This window comes from Giraffa tippelskirchi, chromosome 7 (genome assembly GCF_054371585.1).
Source record: "Giraffa tippelskirchi isolate mGirTip1 chromosome 7, T2T-mGirTip1v1.2.pri, whole genome shotgun sequence".
NCBI lineage: Eukaryota > Metazoa > Chordata > Mammalia > Artiodactyla > Giraffidae > Giraffa > Giraffa tippelskirchi.
The window spans coordinates 12,883,667-12,902,429 of NC_137281.1; the positions used below are offsets into that span (position 1 = coordinate 12,883,667).

The 18,763-nt window shown below is 53.8% G+C and overlaps 1 protein-coding gene across 1 annotated transcript in view; it reads right to left on the reverse strand.

Moving 5' to 3' along the window:
* Positions 1 to 242: 242 nt before the first annotated feature.
* Positions 243 to 18,763, reverse strand: part of SPTBN4 (spectrin beta, non-erythrocytic 4) — an 81,923-nt gene continuing 63,402 nt past the window's right edge. The window contains exons 22-36 of the mRNA XM_081516302.1: positions 18,479 to 18,568; positions 16,106 to 16,384; positions 15,880 to 16,010; positions 14,821 to 15,025; positions 13,622 to 14,002; positions 12,091 to 12,335; positions 8,394 to 8,532; positions 8,216 to 8,300; positions 7,665 to 7,861; positions 6,466 to 7,091; positions 5,319 to 5,388; positions 4,387 to 4,679; positions 3,064 to 3,237; positions 2,867 to 2,909; positions 243 to 1,267 (exon numbers count right to left, since the gene is read on the reverse strand). Coding sequence (XP_081372428.1) covers positions 1,109 to 1,267; positions 2,867 to 2,909; positions 3,064 to 3,237; positions 4,387 to 4,679; positions 5,319 to 5,388; positions 6,466 to 7,091; positions 7,665 to 7,861; positions 8,216 to 8,300; positions 8,394 to 8,532; positions 12,091 to 12,335; positions 13,622 to 14,002; positions 14,821 to 15,025; positions 15,880 to 16,010; positions 16,106 to 16,384; positions 18,479 to 18,568 — 3,117 coding nt within the window. The 3' untranslated portion in view covers positions 243 to 1,108. The remainder of the gene's footprint in view (positions 1,268 to 2,866; positions 2,910 to 3,063; positions 3,238 to 4,386; positions 4,680 to 5,318; positions 5,389 to 6,465; positions 7,092 to 7,664; positions 7,862 to 8,215; positions 8,301 to 8,393; positions 8,533 to 12,090; positions 12,336 to 13,621; positions 14,003 to 14,820; positions 15,026 to 15,879; positions 16,011 to 16,105; positions 16,385 to 18,478; positions 18,569 to 18,763) is intronic.

An 18,763-nucleotide genomic window follows, 5' to 3' on the forward strand; every position in this document is an offset into this window, starting at 1 on the left:
ACGGGGCGGACCGAGCGGCTCCTTTGGGGAAGTTTAGTTACCATGGCAGACCGTTCCTCCATCCCCCTGGGGTTCCCAATTTAGGAGTGGCATCTAGGTGCTTAATCGGGAACACGAGTTTAGACCTCGAAACTAGCCCACACCAAGAGGGACATCTAAATGTCCTCCGTAAGACAGTTTCTTCCTGTCTCTCCACCCAATCCTCCTAGGCGCAGCCCCTGAAACGCGAACAAACCAGCATAGACCGTCAAAGCCAAAAGATTTATTATAGGTACATAGAGTGTGCGCCTGCCACACCTCTCCTCACCCCTGGACCCCAGCGGCTTCTCCAGGTGGCCATGGAGGCTGCCCACAACCCAGTTCCCCCACTCCCCAGGGAGGTGCTCCAGCCAGAAGCATGCAGGGGGGAGGGCTTCCCCTCGCCCCTCCCCTCACCATGTCGCATTTACAACTGGAGGGGAGAGGCGAGAGGAAGACAGTTTTGAGCTTTGACGCCCCTCCCATTAAAAGCCTTCGCGGATGCGGGGCGGGGGAGGAGGAGGTCGACGTTTTGCAAAAATAAACTTAAGGAATTAACCGCATGGCTCTGAGACAGCGGAGTGCGGAGGCTAGGGCCCCTTCACTCCCCCTTCCCAGACAGAGATCAAGGCAGCATTGGAAGTGAGGTAAAGGCGGGGAGGGGGCGTCCCCTCCCCACCCCCTAGCACCCTGGATGGTCCAGGGGACCTCACCAGCGCCCCCATGCCCGTCCCTAGGGCGGAGGGGAGGGGACGGGAATTATCGCCCCTACCACTCCAGCTTCGTGGGGCAGGGAGCTTGGCTCAGCTGGCCCCTTACCCGCACCCCGCCCCCCCAAGCTCAGTTATTGCATAAAAATAATGGAGCCCCAGCACCTGGGGTGGGGGTGGCGAGCGGGAAGGGGCCGAGATATGGCTATAGGGGCAGCAATCCCCCCCACCACTTCTTGGGGTGCAGGAGAAGTCCCCTCCTTTCCAGTGCCGGTCATGGCGCATCCTCAGTGTTGGTGGGACTAGGGGCTCCTGCCCCTGCAGAAGAGAAAGTGTCTTTGTGCCCACGGTGCGGGGAGGAGGGGCGAGGAGGTGGGAAGTCACTTCCGGCGCCCACTGGCCCTGCGCTCCCCTGCCTCCCGCTTGGGGTTGCCCTCGTCTGTGGACGACGTGGTGGGTTGTGTCTGGCCCCAGCGGGCGATCTCGGCGTGTTCCCCAACCGAGGCGGCCACAGCTTCCAGCCAGCCGTTCATCTCCTCCTGGAGAGAGAAATAGGGCACATAGTCTATATTTGGAAGAGAGGAGACTGAGTAATAGATGAGTCTGGAATCTGACTCTCCACTCTAAACCTCAGCCTCCTCATCTATTAAACGGGGTAATAATAAAAATAACAACAACGATGATGATGATGATGTAAATAGTTACTTAGTACTTATTTTGTGCCTAGCTCTTCCTTAGTGACTCATACAGTAAAGAATCAATCTGCAATGCAGGAGACCTGGGTTCGATCCCTGGGTTGGGAAGACCCCCTGGAGAAGGGAATGGCAACCCACTCCAATATTCTTGCCTGGAGAATTTCATGGACAGAGCAGCCTGGCAGGGGACAGTCAGTCCATGGGGTCACAAAAGAGTCAGACACGACTGAGTGACTAACACACACACACACACTGTTCTAAGCACTTCTGTGGATCAACTTACTTAATCCAATGCAATTGGATTATATCTAACTCCCACTATAGAGATAAACAACAAGAAGCAATAATATCAGCAGACACTGTCATTTTCCCAGCTCAGTAAGTATTCTACTTGTATCAACTTATTTAATTCTCACAATAACCCTATGATGGAAAACTATTTTTACTTCCATTTTAAAGATAAGTAAAAGAGAATAAAGGCCTACTTCATAGCCTCTTGGGAAGATGAATGAGGTAGCAAGTGTTACTATTTTCAACATCTCTTCAAACCACCTCTGTGCCTGCTCCTCCTCCCCTTACCTTTCCCCTTAGCCCCAGTCCCAAGGTCCACTCACATTCCTCTCTCTCACCTACCTCCTCGACCCCTCCCCACAGGCCTGTCCTGGTCCAGCCTTGTGCTCTCCCACCTAGGCCCCTGCCCTGGTCACCTCCTGTGCTTCACTCCTCCATTTTTGCCCTCTCCAATCTACCCTGCACACTGGTAGCCAAAGGGATCTTTCTGATGCAGCACTGTAACCCTCCGTTGCTCAAAACTCTGCCACGGCTTCCTCATACCTTTAGAGTTGTTTTTTGTTTGTTTGTTGTTCTGTTTTTGCTGTGCTGAACAACTTGTGGGATCTTAGTTCCCCAACCAGGGATTGGACCCCAGCCCTCAGCAGTGAAAGCAGAGTTCCAACCACTTGACTGCCAGGGAAGTCCCTCCCTAGTGTACTTAGAATAAATGCCAGCCTCCTCCGAATGACCCACAGTGTCTTTAGAGATCCAGCCTCAGGGAACCTTTCTAAGAACTTTCTTCCTTGAACTGTCCTTCAGCACAGTTAACCCTCTGCAATTCTGTACCTCTGTTTCCTTGCACTTGCAGTTCATCTTTTTTTTTTTTTTTTTAAAGCTAATGCCCTCCTAACTTTTCAGTCTCATCTCAGAAGCCAAGGCAAGGAGGTTGGACTTTATCCTGGGGCCTCCAGGCAGCCCTTCTGATACTCCATCTCCCACGGTCAGGCTAGGAACTTCTGAGCTCTCATTGCCATGGGCTTGCCCATTCAGCCCAGGTAACTCTGGCTTGTGTTTTTTCTCTTTACAGCCCCATCACTCAGGGCCAGGAGCCAGCCAGCCAGCCAGGTGGTTCCTGAGGTCAGAATAGGGAGAGAAATGAATGGATCTCACCTCGTCTTTAGCCTGGAGCAAAAACTCGCTGCCGTCCTGGGTCCTGTGGGAGACGATACAGGACTTGGGGGCTCCGGGACCAGGGGCCCAGCCCACCCATCCACCCATCCACAGACTGTCCTCCAGAGGAGCAGGGTATTGTTGGGAGGTGCAAGCTGGGTCTGGGACCCTCCCACTCGCCCATTGAGGGGGCTCACTGGAGCTTGAAGACATGCTTCTTTTTCTTGTAGTCACTAGCCACCTCGCTGGTGGCCTTGTGCAGGCTGAGCAGTGGCTCCCCGCCGTGTGTGCCCCCGGATGCTGGGCCCTTGGCGTCCTTGTAGAAACCCAGCTCCCCCTTGCTGAGCACGCAGTACAGGCTCACCCATGACCTGGGGCGATGAGATGGGGCTCAAGGCAGAGTCGAAGCACTCTGCCTGGGTATTCTTCATTGATACCCTTCGGGGGCCGAATATGCCTGAGCCTTCCTCCCTCTGGGCCTTTGCCCTAGTTGAGCCACACACTGGGAGTACTCTTCCTTATGGCAGTTGCGGAGCTGAGAGGAGTATCTCAGTCTCTAGGAACCAAATCTTTGCCCAGACTGGCCCCTGCTGGAACTGCTCTTCCTTATTCCCTCCCACACTGAAATTCCTGAAGGCAACACTTAAGCTGTCTCCTCCACAAGCCTTTGCTTGGGCATGTTCCTTGCTACCCCTTCACCCCTGCTCACCCTCATCCCTGAATCCTCTGAAGGACTGATCTACTGGCCTATGTCTGAAAAGAGGAATTCTTATCTCCCCATTCAACCAAAGCCCCAACCGAGGAGGAAGTCTCCCACAAGCAAAATACCCCCAAGGTGCCCCTGGGTCTCAGCACAAGGAGGAAAGGCTAACTCCAGACAAAACCTCAATCTGTTCTGCCCAACTCATTCTGCTTGTTCAACTCTTCCCTTTTGGGCTCCACCTCTCCCTAGATTCTGCCTCCCAGTTGGACAAAAAAGGGTTGGACAAACCCAAGCTGGACTCCCAAGAGTAGACACATCACTGTCAGGCCCCCCATCCGGAAGGAAACCTATATGAGGTGCCCCCCACTCCTCAGTTTGGGATCAGTCCCTTATCAGACCCTTCCGCAATCTGAAACTGAAATAAATGAACCCACCCTACTCATTGGCTGAAGGACTTCGCCAGGCCCCACCTCACACATCTTGAGAACCCTCTAGACTAGACCCCACATCTAGTTTGCTGTTAGCTCTAGTTAACTCCTGGGTTGGTTGATCTGAGACTTGAGAGTAGCGATAACGTCTTCTTCAGGTCCCGTCCCATCTAGGCTCTGCCGGCTCACCCATTGGACACACTAACCTTAAGCCCCGCTCCTCCGATTGCTTGACTCTTTCAAGTTAAGGGCCCCTTCTCAGGCCCCGCCTACCCCACCACGTGTTGGTCGCCCTAGAGTTTGGGCCCACCCCCTCTCCAGGTCCACCTATTCATTCATTGGACACTGAGCTTGGGCCCCGCCTTCCAAAGCCCCGCCCACACGCTCACCGGTTGGACGACTTGCGGTTAGCGTCGAGCTCGCGCTTGCGCAGCAGGAAGCCCTCGTGCTGCACTGTATGAGTGGGCGGTGGTGGAGGTGCGGGGGCGGAGCCGCCCTGGGCCGGAGCGGAGCGCGAGCGCCGGCTTCCCCCGCCCTCACCACCCTCTCGGGGCCGCGGCCGCCGTCTCGGCTTGGGCCGGTCCCGCGCCCGCGGCCGATCCGGCCGAGGTGTCCGCTCTGGCGGCTCAAGCCCGTTGGGCAGGCGGCCGGGGGGAAGTTCGCGAGGCTGAGGCAGCGAAGGCTGTGTGAAGGGAGGGGGAAGAGGGGTGCTGTCCATAGTGGGGCGTGGGGAGCCATCTGTCTGGGGGAACTCACGGGCCTGGGGGGGTCCCATCTGTCTGTAGGGCCATCTCTCTTGGAGGCGAGTCTGGGAGGCCCTCAGGGTTGGAGTCCCAACGCTTAAGGGCTCCCTGGATCTTGGGAGTGGGCCTGTCAGTACTCTTTTGTTTGGAATCCCTCTAGATCTTGGGGGTAAGGGGTCTGGTCCTATGGAGGTGGGATACGGGCAGGTGGGTGTCCCATCTATCTGTAGGAGGAATCTGGGGCCTTCTCTGTTTGTGTATAGTTGTCAGTAAGGAATATTGAGACCCCTGCTGTGCTTAGAGAAAGGGTCTAGGACAAATGTGGGAAGTCTGGAATCTGTGTGTGTGTGTGTGTGTGTGTGTGTGTGGAGGGCGGTAGGAATCTCTTAGGTCGGTGGCCTCATCTTTCTAAGGGAGAAAATTTCAGATTGTGGTAGGTGTCTCAGGGCCGTTGTCCATCCCAAGAGTCTCTGCACAGTTCAGATAGGGGGCAGGGCTAGGCTCCTGTGTTTCTGGAATCCTAATTCCTGCTCTGAGAGGGGCCCCCATACTCCCACCCATGCCGAGGCTCAACTTACCCCAACAGGGAGCCCTGGGCCTGCCTCTTTCTCCTGCAGCTGCTCCACAATGTCAGCCAGGGTGGCCTTCCTGGGGGCAGGGGCGCAGAAAGATTCACTGGGACTGGGATGCCTTCTCCCAGAGACCAGCCTGGCTGGCTGGAGGAGCCTCCACATCTTAGCCTGAGAGGCCAGGTCCTTGTCCACTTCCGCAGCTGCCTGTCTCAGCTGTCTGCCTTACACACCACAGGTGCTCAGCACTGTGTCTGCGAAGTGGACGATGGAACCTCTCTGCCCTCTTGAGTTTTAAGCAACACAAAGACCAAAATGCAAACTGGTGCCTTCAAGCCTTTGAACACACTGTTGCCTTTTTCCACCCATCCCCTAAGCTTTCAGACTCCCTGGATTTGCCCTCTTCCAGGCCCTGATCACTCTGCGTCACACTCTCCGGTGACAAGTCTGTTTCTCCCACTGGACTGTGAGCCACATGAAGCAGGGCTGGAGCTGGTTGGGTCATTGCTCTCCCTAGCACATACCACACACAGAGTGGGCACTCGGCCAGTGTTCATGAAATACAAAATTAAAAAGAGGTCTGGAAATCACTGTCACTGAAACGTCTTTGACCAAAGGCCTCTTTCTGGGGACATGGCTGATTGAAGTGATCCACATGACACATTCTCATTAATTCTGGATTCTGAAAGGTCTGGATTCCAGTTCTGTTTCACCCAAACCGAGTGATTTGCCCTCTCTGAGCCTCAGTTGCTCCATCTATAAAATGTACATGATTACAGCCTCCAGTTTATAAGGTGGAGATGGTGATGAAGGATCTTAACTCCAATCAGAGAGGTGATGGTTCCACCGTTAGCCCAGTGGAGAAACTGAGATGCAGAGAGGATGAAATCCTTGCTCAGGGTCACCCAGGGGATTTGATGTAGGGGTCAGGACCCGGTACCTGACAACCTGCACCTGAAGGAAGCCACTGCCACTGTGGGTTTTTGGGCACGACTCCTACCCTCTTTCAGCCTCTTTCAGTTTACATCCCTGAACAATGGGTACCACGAATGTATCTAGGGAGCTAGGCAATTCTGAGCCTGGAAACCCTCGCCTCCGGGCCTGAGCGACTCCAGGAGCTCTCCCTGCCCCCCTTCCTTCACTCCCTAGGCCTCACCCCTTGGCCAGGTCTCCTCTGGTGGGCATCTCCTGTTCGCTGGACTCCTGCCGCTCCAACCGCCGCTCCCGACGCTCCCGCCGCCTCTCCATCTGCTCGTAGCGGCCCAGGGTAAGGCTGTGTGCCACCTCGTGCTCCGTTGACTCCTGCCGCTCAGGTCGCCGCCTCCGCGCAGCCTCCTCGGATTGATCAGCCGATTCCTGCCGCTCGGGCCGCCGCCTCCTGGGCAGCTCCTCCGCGCGATCAGCTGACTCCTGCCGCTCAGGCCGAGGCCGGACCTGCTCCGCTGCGACTGCCGCAGGGGGCCCGGGGGTCTCAGCGGCGTCCTCTGGTGCCGCCGGCTGGGCCGTAGGCTCCACCCTCCCCGGGACCTCGGGCAGCCGGTCGATGCGCGGCTGAAGGCGCTCCGGCTTGAGCTCCTGCCGCACGTACCCCACCCGGGTCCGCACCTCGGCCGAGAGCGTGTCAGAGGCCCGGCGGGCCAGGGGCTCCAAGCCCCTCTCATAGCCCCCTGGCCGCAGCAGGGGCGCGGCCTTGGCCGCCAGTTCCGTAGGGTCTCCAAAGAACTTGCGCCCCAGGAGCGGGGTGGGCGGCTGCTTGCTCTGTTCTGCCTTGAGTTTCTCAATCTGGGGACAGAGGGGCCAGGCTCCAGTGGAGGGGCTGGGTGCAGGTGGGGGCTGGGAAGGTGGCTCTGGGTCGTCTGCCTCACGGCCCAGTTTATTGGTTCTTATCAGTGAAAAAGCCGAGTTGGCCAGAAGCTTAATTCCTATTTTCTCCAGCAAACACCTAGCGCTCATTTAATAACTGGTTAAATCATCGCTTTCTGTAGGTGCCTTTCTGCTCCCGCCCATTGCTTCCTGACTTCAGGATCTTGAGACTTTTTTATTATAGTGATCTCGTCATTCTTCAAGCATCAGATCAGACACCTCCCAGGCCAGGACAAGTGCTTCTGGGCTCTCACATTCCCCTGTGCTTCTCCCATGCTAGCCCTGGACTGTCTCTGGTGACAGGTGACAGTCTGTCCCCTCTCCCTTCAAAGCTCCCCTCGCCCCCAGGTCTGGAAACACAGTGATGGTCTGTCTCGGCCCTCATTCGACACAGCGCGGAGGCCGTGTATTGGCCCGTGTGTTTGTCTCCTATAGAGAGATGGACGTGGGGCCGTGGGGGGTGGGGTCTGGGGCAGGAAATGGGGTGCTAACCGTGGTCAGGCGCCGCAGAGAGCTGAACCTTTCTTCCCAGGCTGCGGCCGCTTTGCGGAAGGCCTCGTGTCGCCGGATAAGCTGTTCCACTTCGTCCACGCTGCTGCCCAGCTCCCGGCTCTGCAAAAGCGGCTCCTGGGCCGTCAGCCAGGCATCGGCCACCACTGCCTCTTGGGCAAACTGGTGCACTTCCAGCACTGAGGAGAGACATTCAGGGGAAGGGTGCTGGGGGTACCCGGGGGCCCTACCTGGGGGCTGTTTTCTCTGGTCTTCCATACCCCCTCTGGCTTCCTCCATCCCAGCCCTGGCCACTTTGGGATTTGCAGGAAGGTGAAAGGCTGGGCTATTTCTGAGGACACCAGCTTCTCCCCTAGGTGTTGGGAGTCAGTGCCAGGGCAGCCCCCTTGTCCACTCGCCCAGGCCTTTGTGTTTGCTGCTGGGGACCCATGGGGTATGCAAGCATGACTTTGTCACCCTCTGGGCATTTCCTGACACGCTGGGGCGTGATGTCCTTGCGCCCTTGAGCCCCGTGTGTCTGGGCCCGCACTCACTCTGCTGCAGCCACTCCCAGTGGCGGTCCCACTTATCCGACACTTCCTCCTTCCTGGTCCCCAGCTTGTCCAGCTGCGCCTGGATCTGGGAGTGGCGGGTGGTTGGGAGAGGCATCAGGGCTGGCTCCCCACCCCGATGGGCACAGAGGACACAGGGGAACCCCCGCCCCCCTCCCACCTCGTCAGCCATGGCACTCTTGTTGAGCAGCAGAGAGCGCCCCAGCTCCTGGCAGGCCGTCAGCTCCGGCATCCGCGCCTCCAGTTCAGTCTTCAGGCCCTGGTGGTAGTTCATGAGCACCTCCACCGATGACACGTCCCTACAGTGGGTGGCGGGCAGGGATCTGAGCCACGGGCCACCTCCCTCAACCCACCCCACATACACTTCTTGTGATGAGCCCAGATTCCTCAGGCTGGCGTTCCCCCTCCCCATGCCCACCTCCCACAACCAGTTTCTGAGGGGCCAACCTTCTTCACTGATTGAATGATTCTGACTTCTCCCAGAGTGCTAAAATGTCCCACTTTGGTGATTCTGAGAATTTCAAGATCTAATTTTTCTAATCCTCTAAAGCTATACTTCTGAAGCTTCCACTAACCCGTGATTCTAAGTCTGTGCTGTCCCAGAGGGTAAGCACTAGACATGTGGCAGTCAAGCACTTGAAATGTGGCTACTCTGACTTGAGATGTTTTCAAGGGTCAAGCAGACACCATACTTTGAAGATTTAGTATAAAAAAGAAAGAAAACTATCTCAATAATTTTAATATTCACTTCATGCTGAAGTAATCATATTCGGAGTATCCTTGGTTAAGTAAAGAGCTTCCCAGGTGGTGCTAGTGGTAAAGAATCTGCCTGTTAATGCAGGAAATTTAAGAAACACGGGCGATCCCTTGGTTGGGAAGATCCCCTGGAGGAGGGCATGGAAACCCACTCCAGTATTCTTGCCTGGAGAATCCCACGGACAGAGGAGGCTGGCAGCTACAGTCCATAGGATTGCAAAGAGTCGGACATGACCGAAGCAACCTAGCACGCACGCACGCATGAACGGGTTAAATAAAATGAATTACTAAAATGAATTTTCACTTGCTTCTTTTTACTTTTTCTAACATGGTTACAAGAAAATCTTAAATTATATATGTGGCTCACATTTGTGGCCTGTGTTGTATAATTATTGGACAGCGCCATTCTAAACTGTTACATGGCCAAAACAAATTCCAAATTTCTGAAGGTTCCATCAGTCAACAAGTATAGCCCTATAAGACTTAATATGTCCAGGGACTTTCCTGGCATCCCAATGGTTAGGATTCCACACTCTCACTGCTGAGGACCTGTGTTCAACCCCTGGTCAGGGAACTAGGATCCCAGAAGCCATGTACCGTGACCAAAAAAAAAAGATTTAATGTTGAATATGTTCAAATTTATTTCTGATTGTCCACATTGTAACAATTCCTACCTAAGACTTAGTATGCCTAGAACAGTCTCCCTGATTCTCCCCTGTCTCCTGAACAACCCTCCCCAAAATTCTCCACCTCAGTAAATTCACCCATCATTCATCTATAACTCCTCTTTTCCCCCTCAGTTCCAGAACCTAATCCATCAGTCAAGACTGGACATTTATAACTTTAAAACATACTCTGTGAAATGGGCTTCCCTGATGGTCCAGTGGTGAAGAATCTGCCTGCCAATGCAGGGGACACAGGTTCGATCCTCAGTCCAGGAAGACCTCACATGCCTTGGGGCAAATAAGCCTGTGTGCCACAACTACTGAGCTGGAGTTCTAGAGCCCATGAGCTGCAGCTACTGAACCATGTACCTAGAGCCCGTGCTCTGCAATGAGAGAAGCCCCTGCAATGAGAAGCCTGCACACTGCAGCTAGAGAATAGCCCCTGCTCGCCAAAACTAGAGAAAGCCTGCAGTAACAAAGACCCAGGGCAGCCATAAATATAGTAAAAAAAAAATCTCTAAAAAATGTTTAAAAATATACTCTGTGAAATGATACGAAATCTGGTATTTGTTTTAAAATAACTCAGCTTAGGGTGGAAGGGAGTACATAGATGTGAAGACTGGCCGGGTATTCACTGTATACACGTGGGTTCCCTCTGTTACTGCTACTTCAGTGGAGAGTTGAAATTTCTCATAATACAAAGACTTTTTTTTCATTTTTTCCTAAAATCGATCACTTCTTTCCATTTCTTCAGCTGCCACCCTCGGTCAAGCCAATGTCACCTTGTGCCCTGGATGATGGCAGGAGCCTCCTGAGCAGCCTGCCTGCTTCTCCCCTGGCTCTCCACACTCTCATTTCCCAGAAGCACCTGGATTGATCTTTCTCAAATATATATCATATCACATCACCCCCTCCTCCTGCTCTAAACTCTCCGGTGGCTCCCATTTCACTCCAAAAAAAGGCAAACTCCTCACCACGCCCAGCACTCAGTCGTGTCTGACTCTTTGAGGCCCCATAGACTGTAGCCTGCCAGGCTCCTCTGCCCACAGAATTTTCCAGGCCAGAATACTGGAATGAGGTGCCATCTCCTACTCTGGGGATCTTCCTGGCCCAGGGATCCAGCCCATGTCTCCTGCATCTCTTGCACTGGCAGGTGGATTCTTTAACACTACCGCCATATGGGAAGCCCTCACCATGCTATTGTCCCTCTAACCTCATTTTCTACCACTTTCCACTCTCCTGCTCACTCACTCTGTCTAGCCACAATGATCATCTAGCTTTTCCGCAAACATATCTAACTACAACCTACCTCAGAGCCTTTGCACTTGCTGATCCTTTCACCTGGAAGACCCTTCCCCCAAAACTTTACCCAACTCACCATCACTGCACTCAGGTCCCCTTACTTTGCTTTATTTTTCTTTTATTACTATCTGGAATAATATTAAGTGTTTGTTTATTGACTTATCTGTTGCCTGATTCCTCCCTTAGAATGTAAGCTGCACCGGTCAGGGGCTGGACCTTGCACGCATACAGTGCGTGCGTGCATGTGTGCTAAGTTGCTTCTGTCGTGTCTGACTCTGCGACCTTATGGACTGTAGCCCACCTGACTCCTCTGTCTATGGGATTCTTCAGGCAAGAATACTGGAGTGGGTTGCCATGCCTTCCTCCAGGGGATCTTCCTAGCCCAGGGATCAAATCCATCTCTTACGTCTCCAGAGTTGGCAGGCAGGTTCTTTTACCACTAGCACCACCTGGGAAGCCCTCTGGCACACGGTAGGCATCAATAAATATTTGCTGAGTAAATGAATGCAGGCTCAAGGCCTCACAGTCACAGAAACAATGCTATGTATCCACTACTCTCCATGTCCTTGTTTTCCTCGACACACTGCTGGACTACATTTCCCAGAGTCCCTAGCAAACAGGTTTGGACTACTGAGCCAAAGGGATGCAAGTGCAGGTTTAGTCTCTAAAACCCCTGGTTGTATCCTCAGCTCTCTTTTCCTCATCTGTAGCTGGAGGCAGAAGGCCCAGCAACTCATGCCAGGGCTGATGACAGAAGGACACTGGTTCCCAACCACTGTGGGAGAGGCTTCTGCTGCATACTCACATCAGGCCATGATGTGAGCAGTAAGTCAGTGCCTACTAGGTCAAGCCCCATATACACCTTCCCATCCCTATCCTGGCTTTAATCCATCCCATGCTGTGACACCCCTACAGATGCAGAGGATGCCCTGTGCTCTGAGCTCGATGCCAGGTGTGACAAGGGGTCTTCACACACGAGGAGCCTGTAGAACAATGCATGGCAGGCAGAGGAGCCACGCAGGTATTGGCTATGGTGATTTTTTTTTTTTTTTTTTTTATGGGAAGGGGACTGTGGTGGGGCTGAGAGTGGCTGCCCGGAGGCAGGGAGGAAACCCGAGGTGGGAAGAGGGGCACCTGGGCTTGTCAGCTGCCCCAATCTGGCCGGCGATGCCATCCATCCAGGAGAGCAGGTCTCGGGCCTGGCTGTGGAATCGCAGGGCGTCTGCTGTGGAGCTCACGTGCAGGCGGGCATCCTCGCAGGCTGCCAGCAGCTCCTTCCAGCCTTGCAGCACCTCCTGCTCTCGGCTGGCGATGGCCTCCGCGTGCTCGCCTGCATACACCGTCCGCAGCTGTGCTGCCCCCTCCTGCAGCTGCCGTACCTGAGGGGCACACAGGGTCAGGCACCAGCCCTCCATGGGGATCCAGGCTCCACCCTCTCCCCCACCCCCCATCTGCAGACTGGGTGCAGAGCCTGAAGACATAAGGAGCCTGAACCCTTGAGATTCCAGTGGGTTCCATTCCTAGCCACTGCCCGCTTTCTTTTTGACCTCCTCACTCTCTGACTTCTTTTCGACCCACTATTTCTCTCATGTCTGCTGCCTGCTGTTTCTGCGACTGACCTGCATTCTGACTTCTTTTACACCTACCGTCAGGTTTCTTTCAGCTCACTGTCTGACTTCTAGTCTGAGAGCTCTATTTCTATTGGGCCTGCCACCTCGCTTTTTCAGGCCCACCTCTGTCTTGTTTGAGACCCATCCGATTTCTTTCAGGAAACCCTTCTTCACCCTGACATCTATTAGACGTGCTGTCCAATTCTTTCAGACCACTCCCTATCATCCAGTTTCCTTCAGAATCACTATTGAATTACTAGCAGATCTCCCATCCATTTCCCCTAGCTCTGCTGTGTGAGTTAGAGTCACTGCTCACTCTCCATGGTTTCAGCCACCTGACTTCTTTCAGAGGACCATCACATTTGTGTCAGATCCACCACATAATCACTATCAATCTCTCGCCTGATTTCTAACAGTCTTTCATATCATATATATAAAATGTCCAATTTCTACCTTCCACTAGACCTACAACCCTGTATCCTTCAGTTCTGTGGCTTGAGTCCTATGAGGCCCACAGTTTCATTTTCATCTGGTTTCTCAAATCTACCTGCTAATTCCTATCAAACCCACTCCCCGATTCCTGTTAGCCCTGATTTCCATTCATGAGATCCAACCCCATCAAATTCCTTCAGGGAAAATCATGTGATTTCTATCAGAGACCCATGGTCTAATATCTATTTGCCTTGCAGCCAAATTTCTCTCAACTTCCTTGCAATTCTTTTTAGACTCTCCATCAGGCTTTGGGTAAGATTCACTTGGCAGTTTCCAAGAAAACCCCTGCCCAACCTCCATTGGCAACACTGTCTGATTTCTATCAGGCATTCTATACCCCTTTTTTTTCCTGTCATTGTTTGATTCTGCACACCATGCAATCAGTCCATTTTCTACCTGCCCCATCATATAACTTCTCCCTGTTCTGCGGTCTGTTTTCTGTCTATTCCACTGTCTAACTTCAACGTGGTCCACAGCCTGATTTTTGCCAGCTCTGTTGCTCCTGTCCTTTGCCCACACTGCCAGGCCCTCCCACCAGCCCCTCCTGGCCGCCAGCCCCCCACCTGGGACACAAGGAGCTGCAGGTCATGTTCAAAGGCGCGCAGGGTCCGCTGCATGGAGCTGGCACTGGGTCTCGGCTCTGGCGGGGCGGTCAGGCGAGGCAATCGCCTCCGCTTCTCCTCGATCTGTCCTTGGAGTTCTCGGGCATCGCTGAAGAATTTATGCAGCTCCCGAGAGGCAGCCAGCAGTTGGGCCCGCGTGCCCATAAGCTCCAGCAGCTCGGCCCAGGCCTCGTTCAGCCCGTCCTTCCACTCGGCCATGGTGGCCGCCGCCGTGTGGCCACACTCGATCAGCTCATCCACCATCTGGTTCACAGCTGCCAGCCGCTCCCGCCCTGCCGTGCCAGTCTCGCTGGCGAACTCCGAGAATTTCTCCTGCAGCACCTGCCACCAGGGAGTGGGGGGCGGTGCCAGCATGGGCAAATTGCCGTAGACATGAGCCCCCTCCAACCCACCATCTTGTGGCAGAATAGTAACAACACTAATGGTGACCATCAGAACAAAATATAACATCCCACACTTACTGAGCACTCACTCTATAGCAATAATAGTAACAATAATAATAAAATAAGGTGACTCAGATGGTAAAGAATCTGCCTGCAATGCAGGAGACCTGGGTTCAATCCCTGGGTCAGGCAGACTCCTTGGAGAAAGAAATGGCAATCCACTTCAGTATTCTTGCTTGGGAAATCCCATGGACGGAGGAGTCTGGCAGGCTACAGTCCATGAGGTCGCAAAGAGTCAGACCTGACTGAGCAACTAACAAGACCTTAAGAATAATAACTAACACTGTGTTAGGCTCTGTGGGTGTTCAGTACTGTCCTAAGTGCTTTTTTGGTTCAGTACTATCCTAAGTGCTTTTTTGGGGTCTCTAACCTCTGGAATCTAATGCCTGATGATCTGAGGTGGATCTGATACAATAAAAATAGAAATAAAGTACACAATAAATGCAATGCGCTTGAAACATCCTGAAACCATCCCCTTGCCCCTATCCATGGAAAAATCGTCTTCCATGAAACTGAACCTTGGTGCCAAAAAGTGTGGGGACCCCGGCTTTATGTTATATTACTCCATCAGTGTCTCAACAGAGCCATGAGGTGGTGCTATTATAATCGCCCTGTTATGGATGGGGAAACAGGCCGGGAGAACCTTAGTAGCACACAGTGGCCCCTGGGCCATTGTTTATTCCTAATGCTGCTCACCGTGACATGCTCAAAGTCTTGGCCAAGCTCAGGGGAGCCGGCCACCACCTCCTTCTCTGCGATCCAATGCTCCAGCTCGTCCACCTGGCGGCTGAGCTGGTACAGCCAGTACTGCTGCTCCAGGCCCACCCGGCGCTCCTCACCCAGCTCCTTGAGTGCCACGTACAGGCGGTCCACCTGAGACTGCCGCCGGCTGATCTGCTCACTGGAGAGGGACATGGAGGGGACAGGGAGGGGCAGGGATGGAAACCACCCCCCCAGGACTTCCAGGATAGAGCTCCGAGCCCCCGCCACCACGCCCGCCCCCCCAGGACAGGGCTATGTTTCCTCTGAACCTTCAGGCAGAACTGAGTCCCCCCCAGACTCCTTCATGCAGGACTCTGTTTTCTGCGAGTCTTGGATGCAGCCAACTCAGCACTTGCATCTCAGGGCTCAAGGAAAATTTTGCTTCCCTAAGCTTGATAAGCTCATTATTCCCTCTCACCCCCTCAAGTGCATCCAGCCTTCTAGGCTGCAGTCCCACACCTGGCCCTTCTAGTGACTTCGGTGGGACTCCAGACCCCTTACTTGGTTCCCCAGCCAACCCACCTCACCTCTAGTTGGGATCTCCAGGTTCAGGAGGACAGAGGTCGAGCCTTGTGCCTCTGTCTCGGATCTCACCCCTGGACCAAGCCTCCTAGATGTGGCCCCTACACTTAACCTCAGAGAGGCCACACCCATTCACTGTGCTCCAGGCTTTTCTGTCCTCCCAGAAGGGCCCAGACACTGGGTAGGAAGAGAACCCTTCCTGCCCTGAGCTCTTACTTCTCTCCTCGGTCCTAGACAACTCCCCCCACACACTCAAATCCTAGTGCTCCTGGCCCCACCTGTTCAAACATCCTTGCACAGCGCTCCTCCATGCGGGGACCCCAACCACTTGCCAAAATCCTAAAGCACCAGCACGGGGCCAAGAGGGACCCGCCCCTCCCACCCCAACCTCCAGTCCTGGCCCTGCCCCAATTTCCAACCGCGAAGCTCCAGATCCTGCTGGGCCAGTCCCTAAGAACTGGCCCCGCCCACCTGTCCGGGTGCCCCATCTCCAGCAGCGCCCGGCACTGGCGCGATAGCTGCGCGATGCTTTCCTCGTAGTTCTCCACGCCCTGCTCCAGCTGCAGGTGCTTCTTGAGCAGCTGCAGGGTGCTCTGTTCGTCCTGGGGACACACGGCGCCCGCGATGAGGCGGCAGCGGCCGACCCCGGGCTCCAGCGCCCCGCCCCCGGCCCCCCGCACCGCCAGCCCGGGCGCACCTTGCCCTTGTCCTCACTCATCATGAGCAGCTCCTGCTCGCCCAGCCACGCCTCCACCTCGGCCACGTCGAAGTAGTACTGTTCCACTTGGAAGGCGGCGTCGAGCACCTGCTGCCGCCGCTCGGCCGCCTCCCGCAGCCCAACCCAGGCGCCCTGCAGCTGCTCCTGGCCGCGGCGCACGGCCTCAGCCTCGGGGCTGCGCAGCGACGCCAGGGCGCCCGCGCGCTCCAGCACCTCCTCCAAGCGCGGCCCGTGCGCCTGGATCTCCCGCCGCAGGCCCTGCGGGTGGGAGAGGAGAGGGGAGTTCAGAGGCCGGGCGCCTGCACGAGGCACCGCCCAGGAGAGAGTGACAAACAGCCGGAGATCGCTGGCCACGGGCCGGATACCACATTTCGCGATTCCTCCTCACTCATCCTCCTCATGTTGCAGGTGGGAAAATAGGCAGCAGAGGTGAGGTCCGTTGGGAGAACAAGCAGCTAGTAAGGGCTGACAGAATTTGAACACAAGAAGCTGGATCCAGAGACTCTGCTTTCAAACAAGATCCCTGGTGATCCATGATACCCGCCTAATGATCCCGGCACAGGCCTAAACACAGGTTGGGGTATAATTTACCTACAGTGCAGTGCACACATCTTAGGAATACAGCTGGACACATTTTACACATTATTACACCTGTGTACCCAGATCGGGATACAGAATACTTCCATCACCCCAGAAGGTTCTCTCAATCAGCTCTGAACTTGCTGAGTTCTTTAGCTAACCTCTCCTTTGCCTCTGTTTCCCCAACTGGTAAATGGAGATATTAAATAATAACAACAGTCAACACCCAGTGCCTGCCAGGCACTTTGCTAAGTAAGGGCTTTGCATAATGTAGTCACTTTCGTTTTCTTTTTGCCACACTGTGTGGCATGTGGGACCTTAGTTCCCCAACCAGGGATGGAACCCGTTCCCCCTGCAGTGCAAGGGCAGTGTCTTAATCACTGGACCGCCAGGGAAGTCCCTGTAGCCACTCATTTAGTCCTCACTCCAACTCCAGGAGCCAAGCATCATTCTCATTTTACAGATGGGGAAACTGAGGCACGGGGAGGTTGAAGAACTTGCCAAAGGCACATGGCTAGTGGTGGCCCCCTAATGTTTACCTTGTGGGGTTGCTGTACCGTGGAGCACTGACAACTGTGCCTGGTAGGTGCTCAATCAACATTAGCCACTATTATTTGTTTCACAGCCCCTGTGTATCTAGCAATCTCTCTCACACACAGCTCGAGCATCTCCAATTTTAAATATTAAATGCACTTGACTGATTTCCTCAACTGTGAAAATGATGGGCCAGTTTTGTTTGTTCCTACTGTGTTTCACCACCAGCAGTATTTTCATCAAGATAGAAAAACAAAATCAAAGAAAACCCCAGGCCTCTTAAAGAATTTCACCTAGTAGAGCAAGATCATGAATCTGTCCAAAATAATTTGTGTGCCCACCTCCCCACCATTCTTCAGTGCCCTATTCTCCCAAACTATACATATATTTTTATAAAAGGAGGTGATGACAATACCTACATCATAGGGTTATTGCAGAGATTCAATATCTGACATAACCCCCTAGGACGTAGTAAGTCTTTAATCAATGTATTATTATTATTACTATTATATTATTTATTGTCCAGCTGCACTGCATGCAGTATCTTAGTTCCCTGACCAGGGATCAAACCCATGACCCCTGCATGGGAGTCTTAACCATCAGACCACCAGGGAAGTCCCTGGTGGAGTCTTAACCATCAGACCACCAGGGAAGTCCCTGGAGTTCTTGTCTGTCTGTTGCTTTCTTTTTTCATGGCCCGATAGCCATTTTCCTTACTTCCAGTCACAGGACCCTGATTTCCTTTTGGGGAACCGCCTTGCCTCCATCTCGGCCCAGATAATTAAGGCTGATCTCACCTGCAGGTTCCAAGGCTGAGCCCTCAGCCCAGACCAGGCCATGTAGAGCAGTCTAAATCCCTGGCCATCACGATCAGTTCAGAGTGGACATGTGACTCAAGTTGAGCCGAAAAGAGTTATGCCTGGGACTACTACTGAAATTACTGAGAGAGGGTCTCTTTAGTTTTCCTGGTGGGATGTAAACTTGAATCTGTTGTGAGTTCTTTTACCAGCAGGAGAGGAGAGCTGGCCTGAGAACAAAGCTAATAGGGAGGAAAAAAATGGAAATGAGAGATTCATGACCTCTTGGAAGCACCTGGACACATCTGTATCTGCTGTTCACAGGTCTCCTCAATTACAAGAGCCTATAAATTCCCCTCCTCGGCTTTAACCACCTTGAGCGTTTTCTGTCATTTGTATCCAAATGTGTCCAAACCCACTCCCTTGCCCTGGCTCTGCTCACCTGGTTCTTTTTGATGTACTGCTGGACGGCCTGCAAGCCACTGCCTCGCTCTGTCTGCATGGCCAGTGGCAGTCGCTCCTGGACCCATGCCTGGAAGGGAATCAGGGAACAGGTCAAGGGACGGACACGGGGAGCAGGGCAAAGACCCCTCCATTTCAACTAAACTGCAAGCATCCAAGCCTCCATAGCAACTGAGGGCCTCCCTCAAATAAATGCCTGCTCACGTCTTCCACCTCCTCTCTGGATACGCTCTAACTGGCTCTCTGCACTTTAGTCAGGTTCCTG